The 20,414-nt window shown below is 38.6% G+C and overlaps 1 protein-coding gene across 4 annotated transcripts in view; it reads left to right on the forward strand.

Annotated features, from left to right (window-relative positions):
* Window positions 1–20,414, forward strand: part of LOC126457595 (RCC1 and BTB domain-containing protein 1-like) — a 196,652-nt gene that overhangs the window by 112,009 nt on the left and 64,229 nt on the right. For all 4 annotated transcript variants that reach the window (XR_007585494.1, XM_050094036.1, XM_050094035.1 and 1 more), the window contains exons 9-10: window positions 7,267–7,391; window positions 7,480–7,577. Coding sequence is in view for 3 of the 4 variants with exons in the window: in XM_050094036.1 (XP_049949993.1) it covers window positions 7,267–7,391; window positions 7,480–7,577 (223 nt within the window). In the remaining variant the exon portion in view is untranslated. The remainder of the gene's footprint in view (window positions 1–7,266; window positions 7,392–7,479; window positions 7,578–20,414) is intronic.

Genomic DNA, 20,414 nt, shown 5'->3' on the forward strand with positions numbered 1-20,414 from the left:
AGCTCTGCAGATGATGAAGAAATTGAAGAAATGTATGAGGAGATAAAAGAAATTATTCAGGTAGTGAAGGGAGATGAAAATTTAATAGTCATGGGTGACTGGAATTCGAGAGAAGGAAAAGGGAGAGAAGGAAACATAGTAGGTGAATATGGATTGGGGCTAAGAAATGAAAGAGGAAGGCACCTGCTAGAATTTTGCGCAGAGCCTAACTTCTGAGGGATGAAGTAGTGAAGGCAGCAGAGGATAAAGTAGGTAAAAAGACGGGGCTAGTAGAAATCCTTGGGTAACAGAAGGATTATTGAATTTAATTGATGAAAGGAGAAAATATAATAACGCAGTAAATGAAGCAGACAAAAAGGAATACAAACGTCTCAAAAATGATATCGACAGGAAGTGCAAAATGGCTAAGCAGGGATGGCTAGAGGGCAAATGTAAGGATGTAGAGGCTTATCTCACTAGGGGTAAGATAGATACTGCCTACAGGAAAATTAAAAAGACCTTTGGAGAAAGGAGAACCACTTGCATGAATATCAAGAGGTTTGATGGAAACCCAGTTCTAAGCAAAGAAGGGAAAGCAGAAAGGTGGAAGGAGTATATAGAGGGCCTATACAAAGGCGATGTTCTTGAGGACAATATTATGGAAGTGGAAGAGGATGTAGATGAAGATGAAATGGGACATACGATACTGCGTGAAGAGTTTGACGGAGCACTAAAAGACCTGAGTTGAAACAAGGCCCCCGGAGTAGACAACATTCCATTAGAACTACTGACAACCTTGGGAGAGCCAGTCCTGACAAAACTTGACCATCTGGTGAGCAAGATGTATGAGACAGGCGAAATACCCTCAGACTTCAAGAAGAATATAATAATCCCAATCCCAAAGAAAGCAGGTGTTGACAGATGCGAAAATTACCGAACTATCAGAATAATAAGTCACAGCTGCAAAATACTAACGTGAATTCTTTACAGACGAATGGAAAAACTAGTAGAAGCCTACCCCGGGGAAGATCAGTTTGGATTCCGTAGAAATGTTGGAACACGTGAGGCAATACTGACCCTACGACTTATCTTAGAAGAAAGCTTAAGGAAAGGCAAACCTACGTTTCTAGCATTTGTAGACTTGGAGAAAGCTTTTGACAATGTTGATAGGAATACTCTCTTTCAAATTCTAAAGGTGGCAGGGGTAAAATACAGAGAGCGAAAGGCTATTTACAATTTGTACAGAAAGCAGATGGCTGTTATAAGAGTCGAGGGACATGAAAGGGAAGCAGTGGTTGGGAAGGGAGTGAGACAGGGTTGTAGCCTATCCCCGGTGTTATTCAATCTGTATATTGAGCAAGCAGTAAAGGAAACAAAAGAAAAGTTCGGAGTAGGTAATAAAATTCATGGAGAAGAAATAAAAACTTTGAGGTTCGCCGATGACAGTGTATTTCTGTCAGAGACAGCAAAGGACTTGGAAGAGCAGTTGAACGGAATGGACACTGTCTTGAAAGGAGGGTATAAGGTGTACATCAACAAAAGCAAAACAAGGATAATGGAATGTAGTCGAATTAAGTCGGGTGATGCTGAGGGAATTAGATTAGGAAATGAGACACTTAAAGTAGTAAAGGAGTTTTGCTATTTGGGGAGCAAAGTAACTGATGATGGTCGAAGTAGAAAAGATATAAAATGTAGACTGGCAAGGAAAGCGTTTCTAAAGAAGAGCAATTTGTTTACATCGAGTACAGATTTAAATGTCAGTAAGTCGTTTCTGAAAGTATTTATATGGAGTGTAGCCATGTATGGAAGTGAAACATGGACGATAAATAGCTTAGACAAGAAGAGAATTGAAGCTTTCGAAATTTGGTGCTACAGAAGAATGCTGAAGATTGGAAGGGTTGATCGCATAACTAATGAGGAGGTATTGAATATAATTGGGGAGAAGAGGAGCTTGTGGCACAACTTGACTAGAAAAAGGGATCGGTTGGTAGGGCATGTTCTGAGACATCGAGGGATCACCAATTTAGTATTGGAGGGCAGCGTGGAGGGTAAAAATCGTAGAGGGAGACCAAGAGATGAATACACTAAGCAGATTCAGAAAGATGTAGGCTGCAGTAGGTACTGAGAGATGAAGAAGTTTACACAGGATAGAGTAGCATGGAGAGCTGCATCAAACCAGTCTGAGGACTGAAGACAACAACAACAACAACAACATATAGCAAAACGTTTGATGAACTTTGACAAGGTAATAGATTCCTTCACAGAAAGGAAAGCACGGCATGTAAAACAGTTGCAATATTAGAGAGAATAAAATGCTAGGAGCTAAGGATTGAAAAAATGTGTATTGTCTCACTTGTCTCATGTCTTTACTGGGTTTATGTATCCTATATTTAATTTTATGTCACACAAAACAGCAAGTTGTTAGCTGATAGGCAATAAAGAGTGCAAATTTTCTGAAGAGTTCTTGAGAGTTCTTGTTTTCCATTACAAAATATACACTTTTCAATTCCACAGAGTGGCGTGCGATAGAAGAACGCTGTGTGAGGAGGCGAGGCACTGCACTTTGGCACACTTACGACCAAATAATATGTCTTACATTTCCTCCAACACGTATGTTTCATGCATCAGACTCTTCAGAAAGATGTGCGCTAAAAATGAACATATTTTTGAAAATTAGATTTTTTAAAAATTTTTGACGACGTATCTCAAACGCTCGAGGGAGTGGCGGGGTATTCCCCCGGTTCGGAAATATCGTAGATATGGGGCTGATGCGCAGAGCAGTCTGAGTTATTGTGAGGAAATGGATAGTCACCACGTGACCCGTATTTACATTTAGTGACTTTGCTGTTTCCTCTTCGTTTACTGCTCTCACGTCAAATGGAAACAAAACAGATTTCTGTGGCCGCGAGCTATCAACTGAATTAAAATACATTCACATAATTACGAGAGGCTAAAAAGTGGGTGGGGGGGGGGGGGGGAGGGGGAAGAAACCTTGTTATGCATTGTGTGAGAAATGGGCTAGTCTTAATGGTGACTATGTTGAAAAGTAAATGTATGGTTTTGAAGCTAAAGAATTGTATTTTATTGTACTTTTTGTGTGATCTTCCTAAATGATTCTGTTTGTGTTCTAGTATCATATGTGCATTACTTTTCAGTTTACCCGTGTATATAGAAAGCTTTTGTTGCATCATTCACTGGTAAGAATATGTAGGGATATGCTCCACTCCTTTGGAGTGGTATGTATTACTATAAAAGTTTTTTTTACATCTGTATCTACACTCTGAAAACCACCGTGAAGTGCATGGCAGAGGGGACATCCCATTGTACCAGTTGTTAGGGTTTCTTCCTGTTCCATTCATGCATGGAGTGCAGGAAGAATGATTGTTTGAATGTCTCTGTGCATGCATTAGTTCTTCTAATCTAACCCTCATGATATCTGTATGAGTGATACGTAGGGGGTCGTAGTATATTCCTAAGAGTCATCAGTTAAAGTCGGTTCTTGAAACTTCGATAAGAGACTTTGTCAGGATAGTTTACGTCTGTCTTAAAGAGTCTGCCAGTTCAGTTCCTTCAGTATCTGTGCGACACTCTCCCATGAATCAAACAAACCTGTGATCATTTGTACTGCCCTTCTCTGTACACATTCAGTATTCCCTGTTAGTCCTATTTAGTACAGGTCCCACACACTTAAGCAATATTCTAGAACTGGTTGTGAGTTATTTGTAAGCAATCTCCTTTGTAGACTGATTGCACTTCCCCAGCATTGTACCAATAAACTGATGTCTACCACCTGCTTTACCCATGACTGAGCCTATCTGATCATTCCATTCCATTTCATATCCCTACAGTGTGTTACACCCAGGTTTTTGTATGAGATGGCCAATTCTAGCCTTGTGTCATTGCTATTGTAGGATACTATGTTTTTTAGTTTTGTTATGTGCACAATTTTACATTTTTGAACATCTAAAAGCAAGTTGCCAATCTCTGCACCTTTTTGAAATCTTATTGAGATCTGACTGAATGTCTATGCAGCTTCTTTCAGACAGTGCTTCATTGTATATAATTGCATCATCTGCAAAATGTCTGAGGTTACTAGTAATATTGTCTGCAAGGTCATTATTATACAACATGAACAGCAATGGTCCAACACACTTCCCTCTGGTATACCTGAAGTAACTTCATCATCTGACGATGACACTCTAGCCAAGATAACATGTTGTGTCCTCCCTACCAAAGAGTCCTCAATCCTGTCACAAATTTCACTTGATACCCTATATGATTGTACTTTTGATGATGACCATAGGTATGCTTTTCAAAAATCAAGAAATACTGCATCTACATGACTGCTTTGATACAAACCTTTCAGTATGTCATGTGAGGAAAGTTTGAATTGGGTTTCACATGATCATTGTTTTCGGAATCCGTGCTGGTTGGCATAAAAGAGGTCACTGTGTTCGAGATACCTCATTATGTTTGAGCTCAGAATGTGTTCAAAGATTGCATGGCAAATTGATGTGAAGGATATTGGATAGTAGTTTTGTGAACCACTTCTACTACCCTTCTTGTAGATGGGTGTGACTTGTGCTTTTTGCTAAGAACTAGGCATGGTGTTTTGTGTGAGGGCCCTTTGATAGATTGTAGCTAGAAGAGGGGCTAAGCTGCAAAGTCTGTATAGAATCTGACAGGGCTTCCATCGGGCCCTGGAGCTTTTTTCTAACCCATTTGATTCCTTTGTAATCCAAGGCTTTTTATGTCTGAGTAGTGACATGCTTTGTTTTCTTGAGAAAGTAGTTGTTAATTATTGATAAAAACTGATCCGTAAATACATTAAATTTTAAAACGACTCTGTCACATTATGAACAGCCCTACTATTAGCTTCCCTGTAAGGCTGCTGAAATGCTCTGTTGTCTTTTCATTAATTACCCTGTTTTTTTTGTGATACCATTTCACTGTAATTAGCTAAACTATTTGATGAGCATCACGGTCAGAGAGGCTGTTCAGTATTGGATAAACAGTTGTATCACAGATTTAGGGTCCATGTACATGTGTGTTTTCTGTTAGTGTACTGCTTCCTTATGTAGCTCTGGAGGGGAAACAGAACACAGGTTATTGGTGTTAACTGACATTTACAAATCATTAATGTTATCAGAATGCTTCAGAACATTTATATTAAAATCATTTGTTTTCCTTTGGTGTCTAGGTAACATAACAACTCAAATGTTGTTCATTCAATGTTGATGGTACCCTTGTAGAATGTCAATAAAGCTCACATTTGTATTAGACATTGCTGCACCTCAGTTCGCTTCTGTTAATATATCCTTCATCTTTGGCCAGGCTGTTGTCTGCTTCCACAGTTATTGGCATCTGCTGCTCTCTGTTCAAGTCCCCATGCGTGGATGAAATGAAATTAATTTCCAAGATTTTTTACAGGTTGCAATTTTAATATTAGTGTTGTTTGAAACTTCCTGGCAGACTAAAACTGTGTACCTCACTGAGACTCAGTCCAGAATCCTTTCCTTTTCAGGGTAATTTTCTTATTGACTGAGTTATCCAGCCATGACTCACAACCCACCATTGTGGCTTCACTTCTGTCCGTAACTCTCCTCCATTCTGATCTGTACAGAAGCTAGTCTGCATACCTAGCAGGGCTAACACTCCTGAGAGAAAGGATATTACAGAGAGATGGATTAGGCTGAGCCTAGTGGATTGTTTCCAGAATGAATCACTCACTCTGCAGTGGATTGTTCGCCGTTTTGAAACTTAATAGCTGGTTGGTTAATATTATCACTCTTGTAAAAATTCCATGAAGGAAATGTAACTGTATGTGCACCTCCGCGGACTCTTCCACTCACTCACTCTCTCACACAAACACTTATGGCTGTGGTGACACTGATAATGAATGGGCGCCAAAGCTGAAGGATGTGTGTGTGTGTGTGTGTGGGGGGGGGGGGGGGGGGGGGAGGGAAGGGAAGGAGTGAGCAACATAGGGCAGGTTGTAATTCCTTTGGATAAGATCAAGCAGTCCATGGGTGCACTGTCTGTTCATAGCATCCAATGGCCACAATATTTTGGGAAATAGGCCATAAGATAACAATGACTAAACAGAGGTGGTGGTGGTGTGGGGGTGTCACATCCACCCACAGCCTAATATCCTCTCTCTGCTGCTCAGCACAAATTTAATTGTTACATAGTAATAAGTTGTTATATAAAGAGTATACTTCTTACTGGAGCTGGCATTGACTTTTGATTTACATTATACTGTTATTGTATATGCTGAGAGTCAGAATACTTTTCACATCTACAATAGTTGTGTGACAGCAGGTGTAATTTGTTAGAAATCAAGTGTCACCCTATCAAAGACTTTTTATACGACTATGTAATTTTCTGTAATCATTACATTTTTGTTGGTTTTTGCTGTCTTGGGAACTATATTATATTTTGTGACAGTTTAGTCTTGCTTGTGCTTGAACACTTTCTACTGAAATACTGTCATAATGGAAATAGTATATAGATGTAGAATAGAAACAATCCATACATCCATAACAACATACTAAATGGTTTTTCTAAATTGCTTAAGGCAAATGTTGTTATGGTGTTTCCCTGAGAAATGTACAGTTCCTTTCCTTATCCAGTCATTGTTTGTGTGCTGTCTTTAGTGGCTTCATCATTGATAGGGTGTTCAGTTATAATCTTCATTTTATCATGTAAAAAATCTTATCAGTACAGGAGAGAATCTTTCTTATTAATAAATTTGCAATCAAATTATTTTTTAATGAGGTACTGGTTTAGATTTGAACAAGCAGCTACTTGGTTTATATTGTAGACATGCTGATTGTTAAGAAAGAATATGAATCGGAAGGCATTTGTAGTCTGTGACCGGAAATAAAACTTTATATATAATGTCTTATTTTCCTTCAGGCAGTTACTCCTGAAATGGGTGTAACATTGAAGCCAGCGATCAGTTTTACATGCATTGTTAACCTCATTTATTTGTGGACACTGTGAAAGTAAAATAATGAAAGTAAGACTCATTTAGCTATAATTCCATATATTTAAAGAAAGAGCTAGTTTTTTATTTTTTTAAAGGTGTCTGTCATTTTATAATAATGCAGATATTTGGAGTGGTTGTTAACTCTATAGACTCATACATAGCATACAAGTCTCATTTTGTGAGTGGCGATTGTCAGAATACTTGTGAGCATCATAAGCTCAATTTGTTTTTTATTTCACCTTTTTTAAGCACTCTGATGAAGAAACTGATACAGTCAACAAATGTTCCATTTTCAGAACACTAGTGACCTGACAATCAATGTTCAAGGTAGGCCAATTTATGTCCACAAGACAGTGTTGAAGATTCGGTGCGAACATTTCAGGGCTATGTTTGAACACAATTGGCAGGAAAGTACAAGAAGGTATGTAAATACTACAGTTGATACTAATTTTTAATTAATAATAGTACATTATTCACCTTATCAACTGTTGTGTGCTTCACTTTTTCAGTGAACTCAATATGGAGTACTATACATATCCTGTATACAGAGCATTTCTTGAATACCTTTACACAGATCATGTCCTGTTACCACCAGAAAATGCTTTGGGTAAGTGTGTGAATATTTCAACAACTCTAATAATATCAGATAAACAGGGATGTAAATGCTAAAATTACTATGGATTAGTGTAAGAATAGAGTAAGCAACCTAAGTAAAGTTATCTTCAGGTTGCTTTGAACATCCCAGTGCTTTTCTTGGCACTCTCCTATTAGAGCTGGTAAGTCTTTGCCCTACTCTGACCTTCTGAATTGACTTACCCAGCTAGCTTCAGATGGACCCCAAACCACACTGCAACAAGAATAATTATATCCCATGCCATTAAATGTATAAATAACTGCAGGAAAACATTGCAGATAGATCCTTTGCATTTTAGAACTTAACATTGGTTTTAAAAGAAAGAAATAGGAAAAGTGAAAAAGGAGAGGAGTGATTAGATTAGATTAGTACTTGTTCCATAGATCATGAATACGACACTTCGTAATGATGTGGAATGTGTCAGGTTAATAAAAGGTGTCCATACAAGATATTACATTACACAAAATATTACATGACACTTAATATTTTTTTTGTTTTTTGGGTGGGGGTGGGTGGGGGGTGGGGGAAATTACCCACTTACTATACCCAAAAATTCATCTAATGAGTAGAAGGAGTTGCCATTCAGAAATTCTTTTAATTTCCTTTTAAATTCTATATGGCTATCTGTCAGACTTTTGATGCTATTAGGTAAGTGAACAAAGACTTTTGTGGCAGCATAATTTACCCCCTTCTGAGCCAAATTTAGATTTAACCTTGAGTAGTGAAGATCATCCTTTCTACTAGTGTTGTAGCCATGTACACTGCTATTACTTTTGAATTCGTCCGGATTGTTAATAACAAATTTCATAAGTGAATATATATATTGGGAGGCTACAGTGAAGATCCCTAGCTCTTTGAATAAGTGTCTGCAGGATGATCTTGAATGAGCTCCAGCAATTATTCTGATTACACGGTTTTGTGCAATGAACACTCTTTTACTCAATGATGAGTTACCCCAGAATATGATGCCATACGAAAGCAGAGAATGAAAATAGGTGTGGTAAGCTAATTTACTGAGATGTATATCGCCAAAATTTGCAATGCCCCTTATATCATAAGTAGCTGAACTCAAACATTTCAGCAGATCTTCAGTGTTTTTCTTTTCCAGTTCAACTCCTCATCAGCGCATACACCTAGAAATTTTGAATATTCTACCTTAGCTACCGATTTCTGATCGAAGTCTATATTTATTAATGGTGTCATTCAATTTATTGTGTGGAACTGTATATACTGTGTTTTGTCAAAGTTTAATGAGAGCCCATTTGCGGAGAACCACTTAATGATTTTCTGAAAAACATCATTTACAATTTCATCAGTTAATTCTTGTCTGTTGGGTGTGATAGCTATACTTGTATCATCGACAAAAAGTACCAGCTTCGCATCTTTGTGAATATAGAATGGCAAGTCATTAATATATATTAAGAACAGCAGAGGACCCAAGACCGAACCTTGCAGCACCCCATTCTTGATTGTTCCCCAGTTTGAGAAATCACCAGTTTTTTGCAAATTATGTGAACTGCTTATTTCAACTTTCTGCACTCTTTCAGTTAGGAAGTGGTAGTCTGGTAGAATGCAAAGAGATGCACAAATTGAGCAGGATAATTGATCAAGCAATATATCAAGTAACAGTGAGATGAATTACAAAGTATGTTCAGATCTAAAAAGTGCAACATTCGTTTGATGTTGCAGTTTAATGTAGCAAATATATAGCAGTTACAAGAAAATCTAATCTTGTACATAATATAAAAGAAACATCAATTGAAATGGTGGGTGTAACACTGTACAATAAAGATTTTAAGTAATTGATGTATATTGCCCAATCAGTGCCATGTATTGTGCTGCATGGGTGTAGTTTCTCAGGTTATTCGTAATAACCTTCCTGTATTTTATAACTTTAATATAAATGCAAATTCAAATAGCATAGTAAACTTGAAATTCACTAATGCACTAAGCTCATATAATTTTTTTTTGCTTAGTATGCTTAGACGCTAGAGTTATACACACATGCTCAATGAAGTGTTGGCAGAAGAGCCAACACCGTTTTGCTAGAGGAGGCCGAAATGCACGCTTTTAAGCTCACGCAGGCTGGTGTGAGGTCTGGAACATTACAAAGAAATGAGAACTTAGAAAAACGGACGCAGTTGTTGTAATACTTAACTTAAATCCATAATTGTAGAACATCTCTCTTGACTGTACATGCTTCAAGATAAATATCAAATGCTATGGCGCCTTGCTAGGTCGTAGCAAATGACGTAACTGAAGGCTCTGCTAACTATTGTCTCGGCAAATGAGAGCGTATTTGTCAGTGAACCATTGCTAGTAATGTCGGCTGTACAACTGGGGCGAGTGCTAGTAAGTCTCTCTAGACCTGCCGTGTGGTGGCGCTCGGTCTGCAATCACTGACAGTGGTGACACGCGGGTCCGACGTATACTACCTAGCAAGTGTGGTGTCTGGTGGTGACACCACACTCAACTGGAATATATTAGACTGCAGTCAACAGAAAATGTGGATGACGTAAGTTACAGTAGCTTCAGCTTTCATTATTCTGACCAGTTTTGTCATATGATAAGGTACCTAAATTCATAACAATAATGGAAAAGTAACCACTCACCTATAGCACATCGTGTGGAACACAGTAACACATAACAGAAAACAGTGTTCACACTAGCTTTTGAACAGTAGCTCCTTTTCCAGCAATAGTACACACATTCACATACCCACAAACACACTCTTGAAGTCACAAGAAGATTAATTATTGATACTCAATTTTTTAAACCAGTCGTCTGAGCTGTTGGAGTTGGGGAGGGAATAGAGGTGGGGAGGGAATAGCAGGAAAGAGACAGGACTTTGTGGCCACACAACAAGGTGAAAAATGTGCAAAGGTTACGAGGAAAAGAGATGTATGAAGAGGAGAGCTGGAGACATGAAGGGGGGAAAAGGAAAGAGAAAAATGAAGATGCAGGGGGAGAAAGGGATGGGAGAGAAAGGGAGAGGGGTTGAAAGGGGGGGAGAGAATGCTCGTGACGTAGGGGGAGGGGGGAAGAGTGGTGGGACAAGGTAGTGCATGATTTGGATGGATAAGGAGTGCTATGGATTGCAGAGAGAATGGAAAAGGCAAGGTGAGGCAATGTGAACAGTTTTTCAGAGGTTTAGGCCAGTGGAACGGCAAGAGTGCTGGATGTGTTGGAGAGACAATTCCCATCTGTGTAGGTCAGTGAAACTTGTTCTGGAAGGGATTATCCAAATGGCCTGCATACTGAAGCAATTGTTGAAGTCATTAGTGTTGTTGTGTGCAGCATGTTCGAAAACGGTATGGTCAAATTTATGGTTTGCCATAGTTTGACAGTGGTCATTCGTATGAGTAGACAGTCGGTTACTTGGGATGCTCACATAGACTGCTGTAAACTAAATGCAGCACAGCTGGTATATAACATAGCTTCTTTTCCATATGCCCCTGCCTTTTATGGGGTAGGAAGTGTTAGTGACTGTACTGTGGTAGGAGGTGGTAGGGAGGTGTAGGACAGGTCTTACACCTGGGCCGACCACGAGAGAATGACCCATAGAGTGCAGGGGTGGGAGTAGGATTGAAATAGAAATGGGCAAGGATGTACTGTACGTAGGTTGGATGGGTAGCAGAACACTACTGTGAGAGATGTGGCTAGGATTTTGGGTAGGATATCTCTCACCTTGTGGCATAACGCGAGGTAGTTGAAAGCCTGATAGAGGTTGTGGTTGAGTTTTTTAAGGCCAGTGTGATACTGGGTGATCAGACGATTGCTGGCCAGTGGCTGGTTAACAGGTTTACTAGTGGCACTGGAGACATCTTGAGAATGACCTGGATAGGATACTGTCCATCTGTAAAGTCTCTGGTAAGGTTATTGGTATATTTTAACAATTTGTATTTTCTACTGCAGATGCAGCTTCTGTGGTTGATAAGGCTGTAAGGAAGATACTTTTTGGCATGGAATGGATGACAGCTGTCAAAGTGTGGAGGTACTGTTGATGGTTGGTGCACATGATATGGAGAGTCGTATGTATGGAGCCATCTGCATCTACATCGATACTCTGAAAATCACACTTAAGTGCCTGGCAGAGGGTTCATCAAACCACCATCACAATAATTCTCTATTATTCCCATGTGATCTGTGATTTCCCTTTTTTGTTATGATGATAGTTCCTGCCTGTGTAGGTTGGATTCAACAAATTATTTTCACATTTGGAGGAGAAAGTTGGTGGTTCAAATTTTGTGAGAAGAGTCTTTCGCAATGAAAAACACCTTTGATTCAATGATGTCCACCTCAAATCCTGTATCATGTCAGTGACTCTCTCTCCCCTATTTTGCGATAATACAAACTGTGGGTCTCACAAGTGTCAGCTCTGTGGGGTTTATAACTTCCTAGCTCCAACAGGAGCAGAGATATGGGCAAAAATGTGTTTTTTTCCAGTCTCTTGTGTATAGGCTGACCTGCATGTTATGTGGGGACAGCATCAACCTGCCAAATCAGCCTGAGTTGCAGGGCAGCCTACATGTTGGGGGCAAGAAATGGTTTTCTGAACCCAAGATATGTAGCCCTATCTGCATGACAGGTGTCTTGTGGAAGTAGTATTGGCCCACTTTACTGAATTGTATTTCATGCTCTTCATATGCGGGTAAGTATAGCTGGGGTTGGTTTGAGGTGGATAGAGGAGAGGATGAACAGGGTGAGGGGGAGGAGCAAATGGACAGAGAGAAGGGAGGAGAGGGAGATGTGTGAGGCAGGTGGAAAGTGAAGTGGGCAGGTGGAGAAGGAAGAGGGGGAGGTGGCAGCTGAGAGAGAGAGAGGGAAGAGGATATGGTGGGAGGGAGTAGGCGGAAGAAATGATCAGAGGAAGGTGATAGAGGAAATGGACAAAGAGAGGGGAGGAGGAGATGAAAAGACAGAGAGAGTGTGGAGGAGAAAATGGACAGATAGATGTGGAAGATTGAGATGGACAGACAGACAGACAGACAGACAGACAGACAGACAAAGAGATGGACACACATGAGGTGTGTTTAATATACGTGTCAAACTCATAAGCGGGCGAAGCTGCAGGGAGAAGGCTAGTATACAGTATGTACGACAACCAAGTGGGCGCAATAAGAATGGAGGCCAAAAAGAGAAATGCTCAGATTAAAAAGGACATAAGCCAAGTGTACAGTGTTTCTCCTCTGCTGGACAACATGTATACCAAGTAGCAGTGGAAGGAAAAAAGAAAAATTTAAAAATGGGATTGAAGTGCACGGTGAAAGGGTATCAGTGATAAGGTATTATGATGACGTCAACGCCCTCTAAGAAAAGAGACAGGATTACAGGACCTCTTGAGTGGGATGTACAGTGTAGTCAATACAGAATATAGATTAAGAGTAAACCAAAGAATGATGAAAATATTGAGAATTGAGAAGCAGCAGAAATGAAAATATCTTCCATTCCTAATTTGTGTGGTCATATTGTCTGTAGTTACTTTACAGTTGTTGGGAATGTTTTAATTATGTCTTTACAGCTACAAGAAAATTCTTGTTTTTGTCACCAACTGCATTACATTTTCTTGAATTAAAACTTGGCAATGAAAGATATTTACAATCAGATTTGACCTTTAGATCGAAAAACAGTTCATTACAAAAAATGTTGATTTTTCTGTATGGTATTTCATGCCCATTTTTTCACTCACTTTAGCAAATGCCATCTGCTTGCATGTGTTTGGGTTATTTCTTTGTTTGGCACTGTTAATTCTGGCCTAATCTCACATTGCTTTGCAGAACTATGCATTCTCTGATGTTTAACACAACACAGTGCAGCACAACTACTGTTTATTATTATTATTATTATTATTATGTGCATATGGACTCTGTCGGATAACACATTACATTTATGAGTCGCCTATGTAATAGTCCATACAGCTTTCATTCTTTCGCTATGTGCTTTCTTCCTTTCTTCTGATGACTTGGTCCCTGATCTTTTAGGGACTTCATTCTCTGGCGTTACTACCCATCAGTTTATCTTCTAACATTAATGTTTCCGGTCTAGTATGTCCGATGTTCCTATCTGTGACTTTTCCAAATCATATTTTAGTTCTTTTATCCATGGAATGTTCTTCAGTTTTGTAGTGTGTGTCAAAATCTTGTGAGTGAGCCTTGAAGATGGGAGTTTATGAATGTGTCTGTAGAATTTCAGCCTTCATTTCTTGATATCTGCAGCAAGGTTGGACAGTTCTTCTGTTTCTTTGCATAATGTGAGTCTATACCCCTCTCCTGTTTTATCTGATCCCAGCATTTTCCTCATGCTCTTTCTTTCCTCCTTCAAGATGTTCTCCTAATCACCTTTTCTATTAAGTTCCAAGGTTTTGTTCGCATACAGAACTTCAGATTTAATCACTGTATTATAATGTTTGATCTTTGTATGAATGGTCATACATTTCTTGTTGTAGATTTCACGTGTTCTCCCATATGCTCGTTTGAACCCCTGAATTTCTGTGCTTCCTTTTCCAACCCTGTTGGTTCTATGATCTCACGGAGGTATTTGAAGTGTGGAACTCAATTGATCTGTTTATTTGTATCTTTCTGGCTAAAAATATATCGTGCATTTTCTGTAGTGTTATCAACTTTACCGTTAGTTTCCTTTGATGTAAAACTGTTGTTTTTTTCTGAAATTTGTCAGATACATGTTGTTCTTTTAAATTATATTGTTAGGTGGTCTTTTAATGTGTAAGAGGAATGGAGTAGTGATGGAGTTGAAAACCTAAACGCGTGTGTGTGTGTGTGTGTGTGTGTGTGTGTGAGAGTGTGTGTGTGTGTGTGTGTGATCTTTAATTATTTTATACAGTGTCTAGTTTTAAGTATTGATTTGGTCATTGACTAACAATATTGTGTGTTGATGCTTTGTGTGTATGTATGTATGTATGTTTCCTTTACTGATTTTTGTGATCATCATATCTTTTTCTGTAGTACTTGCTACAGTATATGGTATTCCTGTTTAATGTGGTCTGCAAGTGTTGAATGGATGTACTGTATTTCCATGCCCTGATGTGCTTTTTATAGCTTCTGTCAAATGTCCTATCAGTCATCCCAATGTAGTTTTGTTCCACAGTCCCAGCAATTGAGCTAGTGGAGACCAGATTGTCAGTATCAGTCTGGTTTTGATTTCAGTTTAATTTTATGGATAGAATTATTTGTTTTGTAGGCAATGTTCGTGCCCTGTTTTTTAATGTATCATGAATTTTGTATGTGAATTTGCTTTGATAGGTCCTCGTAAGCCATTTTACTGTAATTATGCTGCTTGTATGTGTTGATGCAATTTGGTTTTTGATTATTTGTCTCTTCATTTTACTGTTAAGTTAATCAACTAGTGTTTCTTTTTTAGTGGTCAACTATTTTTGGCAATCATAAATGTCTAGGGAAATCTTATTACTCCATTTAGTACCTGATTGCAACCTGATTGCAACTTGATTGCAATTCTGTGCGTGGTTTGTGGTTGAATTTATTTTGCTTCTGTTGTTGTGAGTTTTCTGTATGCATCAAAACTGTGGTTGTGACTATCTTTTCTTATGGTTATGTATAGAAAGACGAGTGTGTTTTCTTGTTCCTCTTCTATTGTAAAATTTATGTTCATCGTAGTGTAATTATTGTGTTTTGCTTTGACATTCATCTACCATGCATATTATGTCATCCATGTGCCTGTGCCAGTAAACGATGATGTCTTCTTCTTCTTCTTCTTCTTCGCGGATGGATCACTTAGGACTACGCGTAATCAACATTTGTTGGCCTTCCTTTTTGCCCATTATTCCTTCATAAGCAACAAATGGGCTAGCTTTCGTTGTGTAGACCAAGTATGTCGGTTAGTTTTTCTCTCTTCTTACTCAAAACCCAGTGTGTGTGTGATTTTTCTGATTTCATTTATGTCATGTAGATTTGGAGACCCTAATTCTCTCAGGTCTTTTTCCATCTGTTCGTACCAGTTCAGTCTTGTAGTTTTGTTCTTTAAAAATGTATGGATTTTGTGTGTTAACCTGTTTGGGTCCATTCTTTCTAAATGCCCCATGAAGTGGATTCTAATCATGCGCATTGTGTCTGTTATTTTGGAGATATTTTTATATATTTCTGCATTGGGTTTTGGATAGTGCATACCATTTTTAGCTCTTGGTCCTAGGATTTTCCTCATTATTTTACGTTCTTTCACTTCTAATTCCCCTTTTAGTGTTCTGTGCTGAAGGTTTAGTGTGTCAGATTTGTAGAGAGCTTCGGGTTTAATTACCGTTGTGTAGTGTCATATTTTGCAGTTACACGAGAGACTCTTTTTGTTGTAAATGTGTTTTGTTAACTGAAACGCCTTCTCCATTTGCTGGGCCCTTGATCTGACAGATTTCTTTTCATTACAATTTTCTGCAATCCATTCACCTAAATATTTAAATTATTTTACTCGAGAGATATAGTTATTGCCAATTTTGAGGTCAGAAGGTGCATCTTTGATGTCAGTCATAAATTTTGTTTTTTCAAATAAAATTTGTAATCCTATTTTTGTTGCCTGCTCTTGTAATAATTCTAGCTGTTTCTGTGCATTGGTAATGTCTTGGGCAATCAGTGCCATGTCGTCAGCAAGTGCTAAACAGTCTAATTCTATGCCCTTACGTTTTGGCCCCAGTCTGTGTGCTGGTGCACCTGCTTTTCTCCATTCTCTGACAACTTTTTCAAGAGTGATGTATTATTTTTATTTATTTATTTTACATCTTAAAAATTTATTTTTTCTATTACATCCCCAAATATTATTTTTTCTATTATTATTATTATTATTACTATTATTATTATTATATTATTATTTCTATCTTTTCTCAGACGTTATGTCTGGTCAAAAATGGAAAGTGACGCGGACCTAGATCAAGCGTGACTTCCTTTTAACTGTACGGTATATGTTATATTGCATTTAGGAACTTTCGGGTAATTGAACATGTATCAATAATTACGGATTATTATTATTATTATTATTATTATTATCATCTCAATTGCTCACATTGGGCCACTTGAGTCATTCCATGTTCACTTTCTCTTTGAAGATAGGACCACTTGCTTCAAGCGCTCAGCCCAATACTATTTCATACATTGTGAATGCAATTTTCTTAACTCGTCTGAAATCTCTACCGGTCTTCTGTGCATCATTTCTGATGAAAATTTATTATTCATAAGCAGATTGTTAATTTTGTCCTCTGCACGTCTTTGTTCTCTGCAAGATTAAGGCGGAGCAGATGGTGATCTGCAACATGGTCGATAGAACCGACTGTGGTCCTTTAGTGCAGAGCCGAGTGGAGGGCCTGAATCAGAGGCTCGGGCAGTTCTCTGACCACGTAGGCTGCAGATTCCGTTACTTGCGCCATCAGATGGTGGATTTGCGGGTTCTACTTAATAGGTCAGGAGTCCGCTACACACAGGAAGCGGCTACACGGGTAGCAGGGGCTGTGTGGAAGGGACTGAGCAGTTTTTTAGGTTAGAGGGCCTCAGGGAACCACAGAAAGGGCATCCGTCTAAAAGGGGGCAGGTAAAACACAGTAAGGTAGTTGTAGAAACGATCAGTATTGTAGTTAAAAATTGTCGTAGCTGTCTTGGGAAAGAACCAGAGCTCCAAGTCGTAATAGAAAACACTGAAGCTCAAATAGTTACAGGTACAGAAAGCTGGCTAAAGCCGGAAATAAGCTCAACAGAAATTTTTTCTAACAGTGTTCAGAAAGGATAGATTAAATACAATTGGTGGTGGAGTATTTATTGCTGTCAGAAGTAGTTTGCCTTGTAGTGAAATTGAAGTAGATAGTTACTGTGAAATAGTATGGGTACAGGTTATACTTGATAGGTTAAACTATTAATTGGATCGTTTTACCTACCCCCCGACTCAGAAGATATAGTTGCTGAACAGTTCAAAGAAAACTTGAGTCTCATTTTAAATAAGTACCCCTCTCATACAATTATAGTCAGTGGTGACTTTAATCTACTCTCGATATGCTGGAAAAATTATACGTTTAAAGCGGGCGGCAGGCATAAAACGTCATCCGAAATTGTACTGAATGCTTTCCCAGAAAATTATTTTGAACAATTAGTTCATGAGCCCACTCGAAGCGTAAATGGTTGCGAAAGCATACTTGACCTCTTAGCAACAAATAATCCTGGACAAATAGTGAACATCGTGATGAATACAGAGATTAGCAACAACAAGGCAGTAGCTGCTATGCTGAATACCGTAACTCCTACAACCATAGAAAAGAAATGCAAAGTATATCTATGTAAAAAAGCTGATAAAAATGCTCTCAATGCCTTTTTAAGAGACAATCTGCATTCCTTCCAATCTGATCATGTAAGAATAGAAAAGTTGTGGAATGATTTCAAAGAGATAGTATCGACAGCAATTGAGAGATATATACCACATAAATTAATAAGTGATGGTACTGATCCCCAATGGTACACAAAACGGGTCAGATTGCTGTTGCAGAAGCAGTGAAGAAAGCATGCCAAATTTAAAAGAACACAAAATCCCCAAGATTGGCAAAGTTTTGCAGAAGTTGGAAGTATAGTGTGTACTTCAATGCGAGATGCTTTCAGTAATTTCTACAACGAAACACTCTCAAAATCTGGCAGAAAACCCAAAGAGATTCTGGTCATACAGAAAGTACACCAGTGGCAAGATGCACTTACTACCTAGTGCCACTAAAGCAGAATTATTAAACATGATTTTCTGAAACTCCTTCACCATAAAAGATGAAGTAAATATTCCTGAATTCGAATCAAGAACAACAGCCAAGATGAGAAACATAGAAATAGATATCCTCGGTGTCACAAAGCAGTTTAAATCACTTAATAAAAAACAAGGCTTCCTGTCAAGATTGTATACCAGTCAGGTTTTTCTTAGAGTATGCTGATAAAATAGCTCCATATTTAGCAGTTATATGCAACCGCTTGTGCATGGAAAGATCTGTACCTAAAGACTGGAAAATTGCTCAAGCCACACCAATACCCAAAAAGGGAAGTAGGAGTAATCTGTTGAATTACAGGCCCATATAACTAGCATCAGTTTTCAGTAGGGTTTTGGAACATATACTGTATTCAAACATTATGAAGTACCTCAAAGAAAACAAGTTACTGACACGTCAGCACGGATTCAGAAAATATTGTTCTTGCGAAACACAACCTACTCTCGTGAAGTAAAGAGTGCTATTGACAGGGAATCTCAAATTGATTCCATATTTTTAGATTTCCAGAAGGCTTTCGACACCATTCCTCACAAGCATCTTCTAACCAAACTGTGTGCCTATGGAATATCGCCTCAGTTGTATTACTGTATTCATGATTTCCTGTCAGAAAGATCACAGTTTGTAGTAATAGATGGAAAGTCATCGAGTAAAACAGAAATAATATCCGGCATTCCCCAAGGAAGTGTTATAGGCCCTCTATTGTTCTTGGTCTATATTAATGACATAGGAGACAATCTCAGTAGCCGTCTTAGATTGTTTGCAGATGATGCTTTCATTTACCATCTTGTAAAGTCATCAGATGACCAAAACGAATTGCAAAATGATTTAGATAAGATATCGGTATGGTGCAAAAGGTGGCAATTGACCCTGAATAAAGAAAAGTCTGAAGTTATGCACATGGAGTGCTAAAAGAAATCCGCTAAATTTCGATGATGTGATAATTCGCACAAATCTGAAGGCTGTAAATTCAACTAAATACTTTGGGATTACAATTACAAATACCCTAAATTGGAACGATCACATAGATAATGTTGTGGGTAGAGCCAACCAAAGACTGCGATTCACTGGCAGAACACTTAGAAGGTGCAACAGGTCTACTAAAGAGATTGCTTACACCATGCTTGTCCGCCCTATTCTGGAGTATTGCTTTGCGGTGTGGGATCCGCATCTGATGGGGCTGATGGATGACAATGAAAAAGTACAAAGATGGGCAGCTCATTTTGTATTATCGCTAAGTAGGGGGGATAGTCCCACAGACATGATAACGTGAATTGGAGTGGCAGTCATTAAAACAAAGGCGTTTTTCGTTGCGATAAGATCTTCTCATGAAATTTGGACAGCTTGAAGGTGGTTCATTGAACCCTCTGCCAGGCACTTTATTTTTAGATCGCGCCTCCAAATCAAAACAAAGTTGGTCCATTGTAACATGACACGCAATTTAGGTCAAATGGATGAAGATACAGCTACAGTAGTTTGGTTTGAGTCGTAAGCTTAGCAGTTAAGCTTTACCAGGTAGCCGTTGCTATGCGTCAGGCACTCCGCCCATATTTATACGGGTACCCTTCCTTTTTCACGTGATTCATCCTTCATCTGGTTTGAATCGATTGCTTATTTTGCTTTGATCTGATAAGTGCCGTTCTCTTTGTTATAGGTGTTTATGTCACTCTAAGCTGAAAATGGGTTATTGTACTGTCATGCATTGTTTTTCACATTCTGATAATGAGTGTTTACAACCTGTCGCCGCTCGTGGCATGGCTTGCTTTTCTCCGTGCTACCGTCGCTTACAATAAAAAAAGAGAGGAATTGTCTCATTAGCGAAACAATGGCAAGAGACTGCTATTTATTGTTACTTACATTGCTGCTTTCTTTGATAATGATCAACAAGAACCAAATAATAGACTGCGTATGATAGAAGTTGTGATTGAGAGTTTAGCGAAAATTCTTCTCCGTTTGTAAATCTTTGCAGACACCTCTTTGTATTGTAGTTACATTCTGCACAGAAATTAGTCATTTAGATTTAAAAGTCTAATCAGTTGCCATGCTTCATTTCTGACTGTATCACTATT

Source organism: Schistocerca serialis, chromosome 2, assembly GCF_023864345.2.
Source record: "Schistocerca serialis cubense isolate TAMUIC-IGC-003099 chromosome 2, iqSchSeri2.2, whole genome shotgun sequence".
In the NCBI taxonomy this organism is placed as follows: domain Eukaryota; kingdom Metazoa; phylum Arthropoda; class Insecta; order Orthoptera; family Acrididae; genus Schistocerca; species Schistocerca serialis.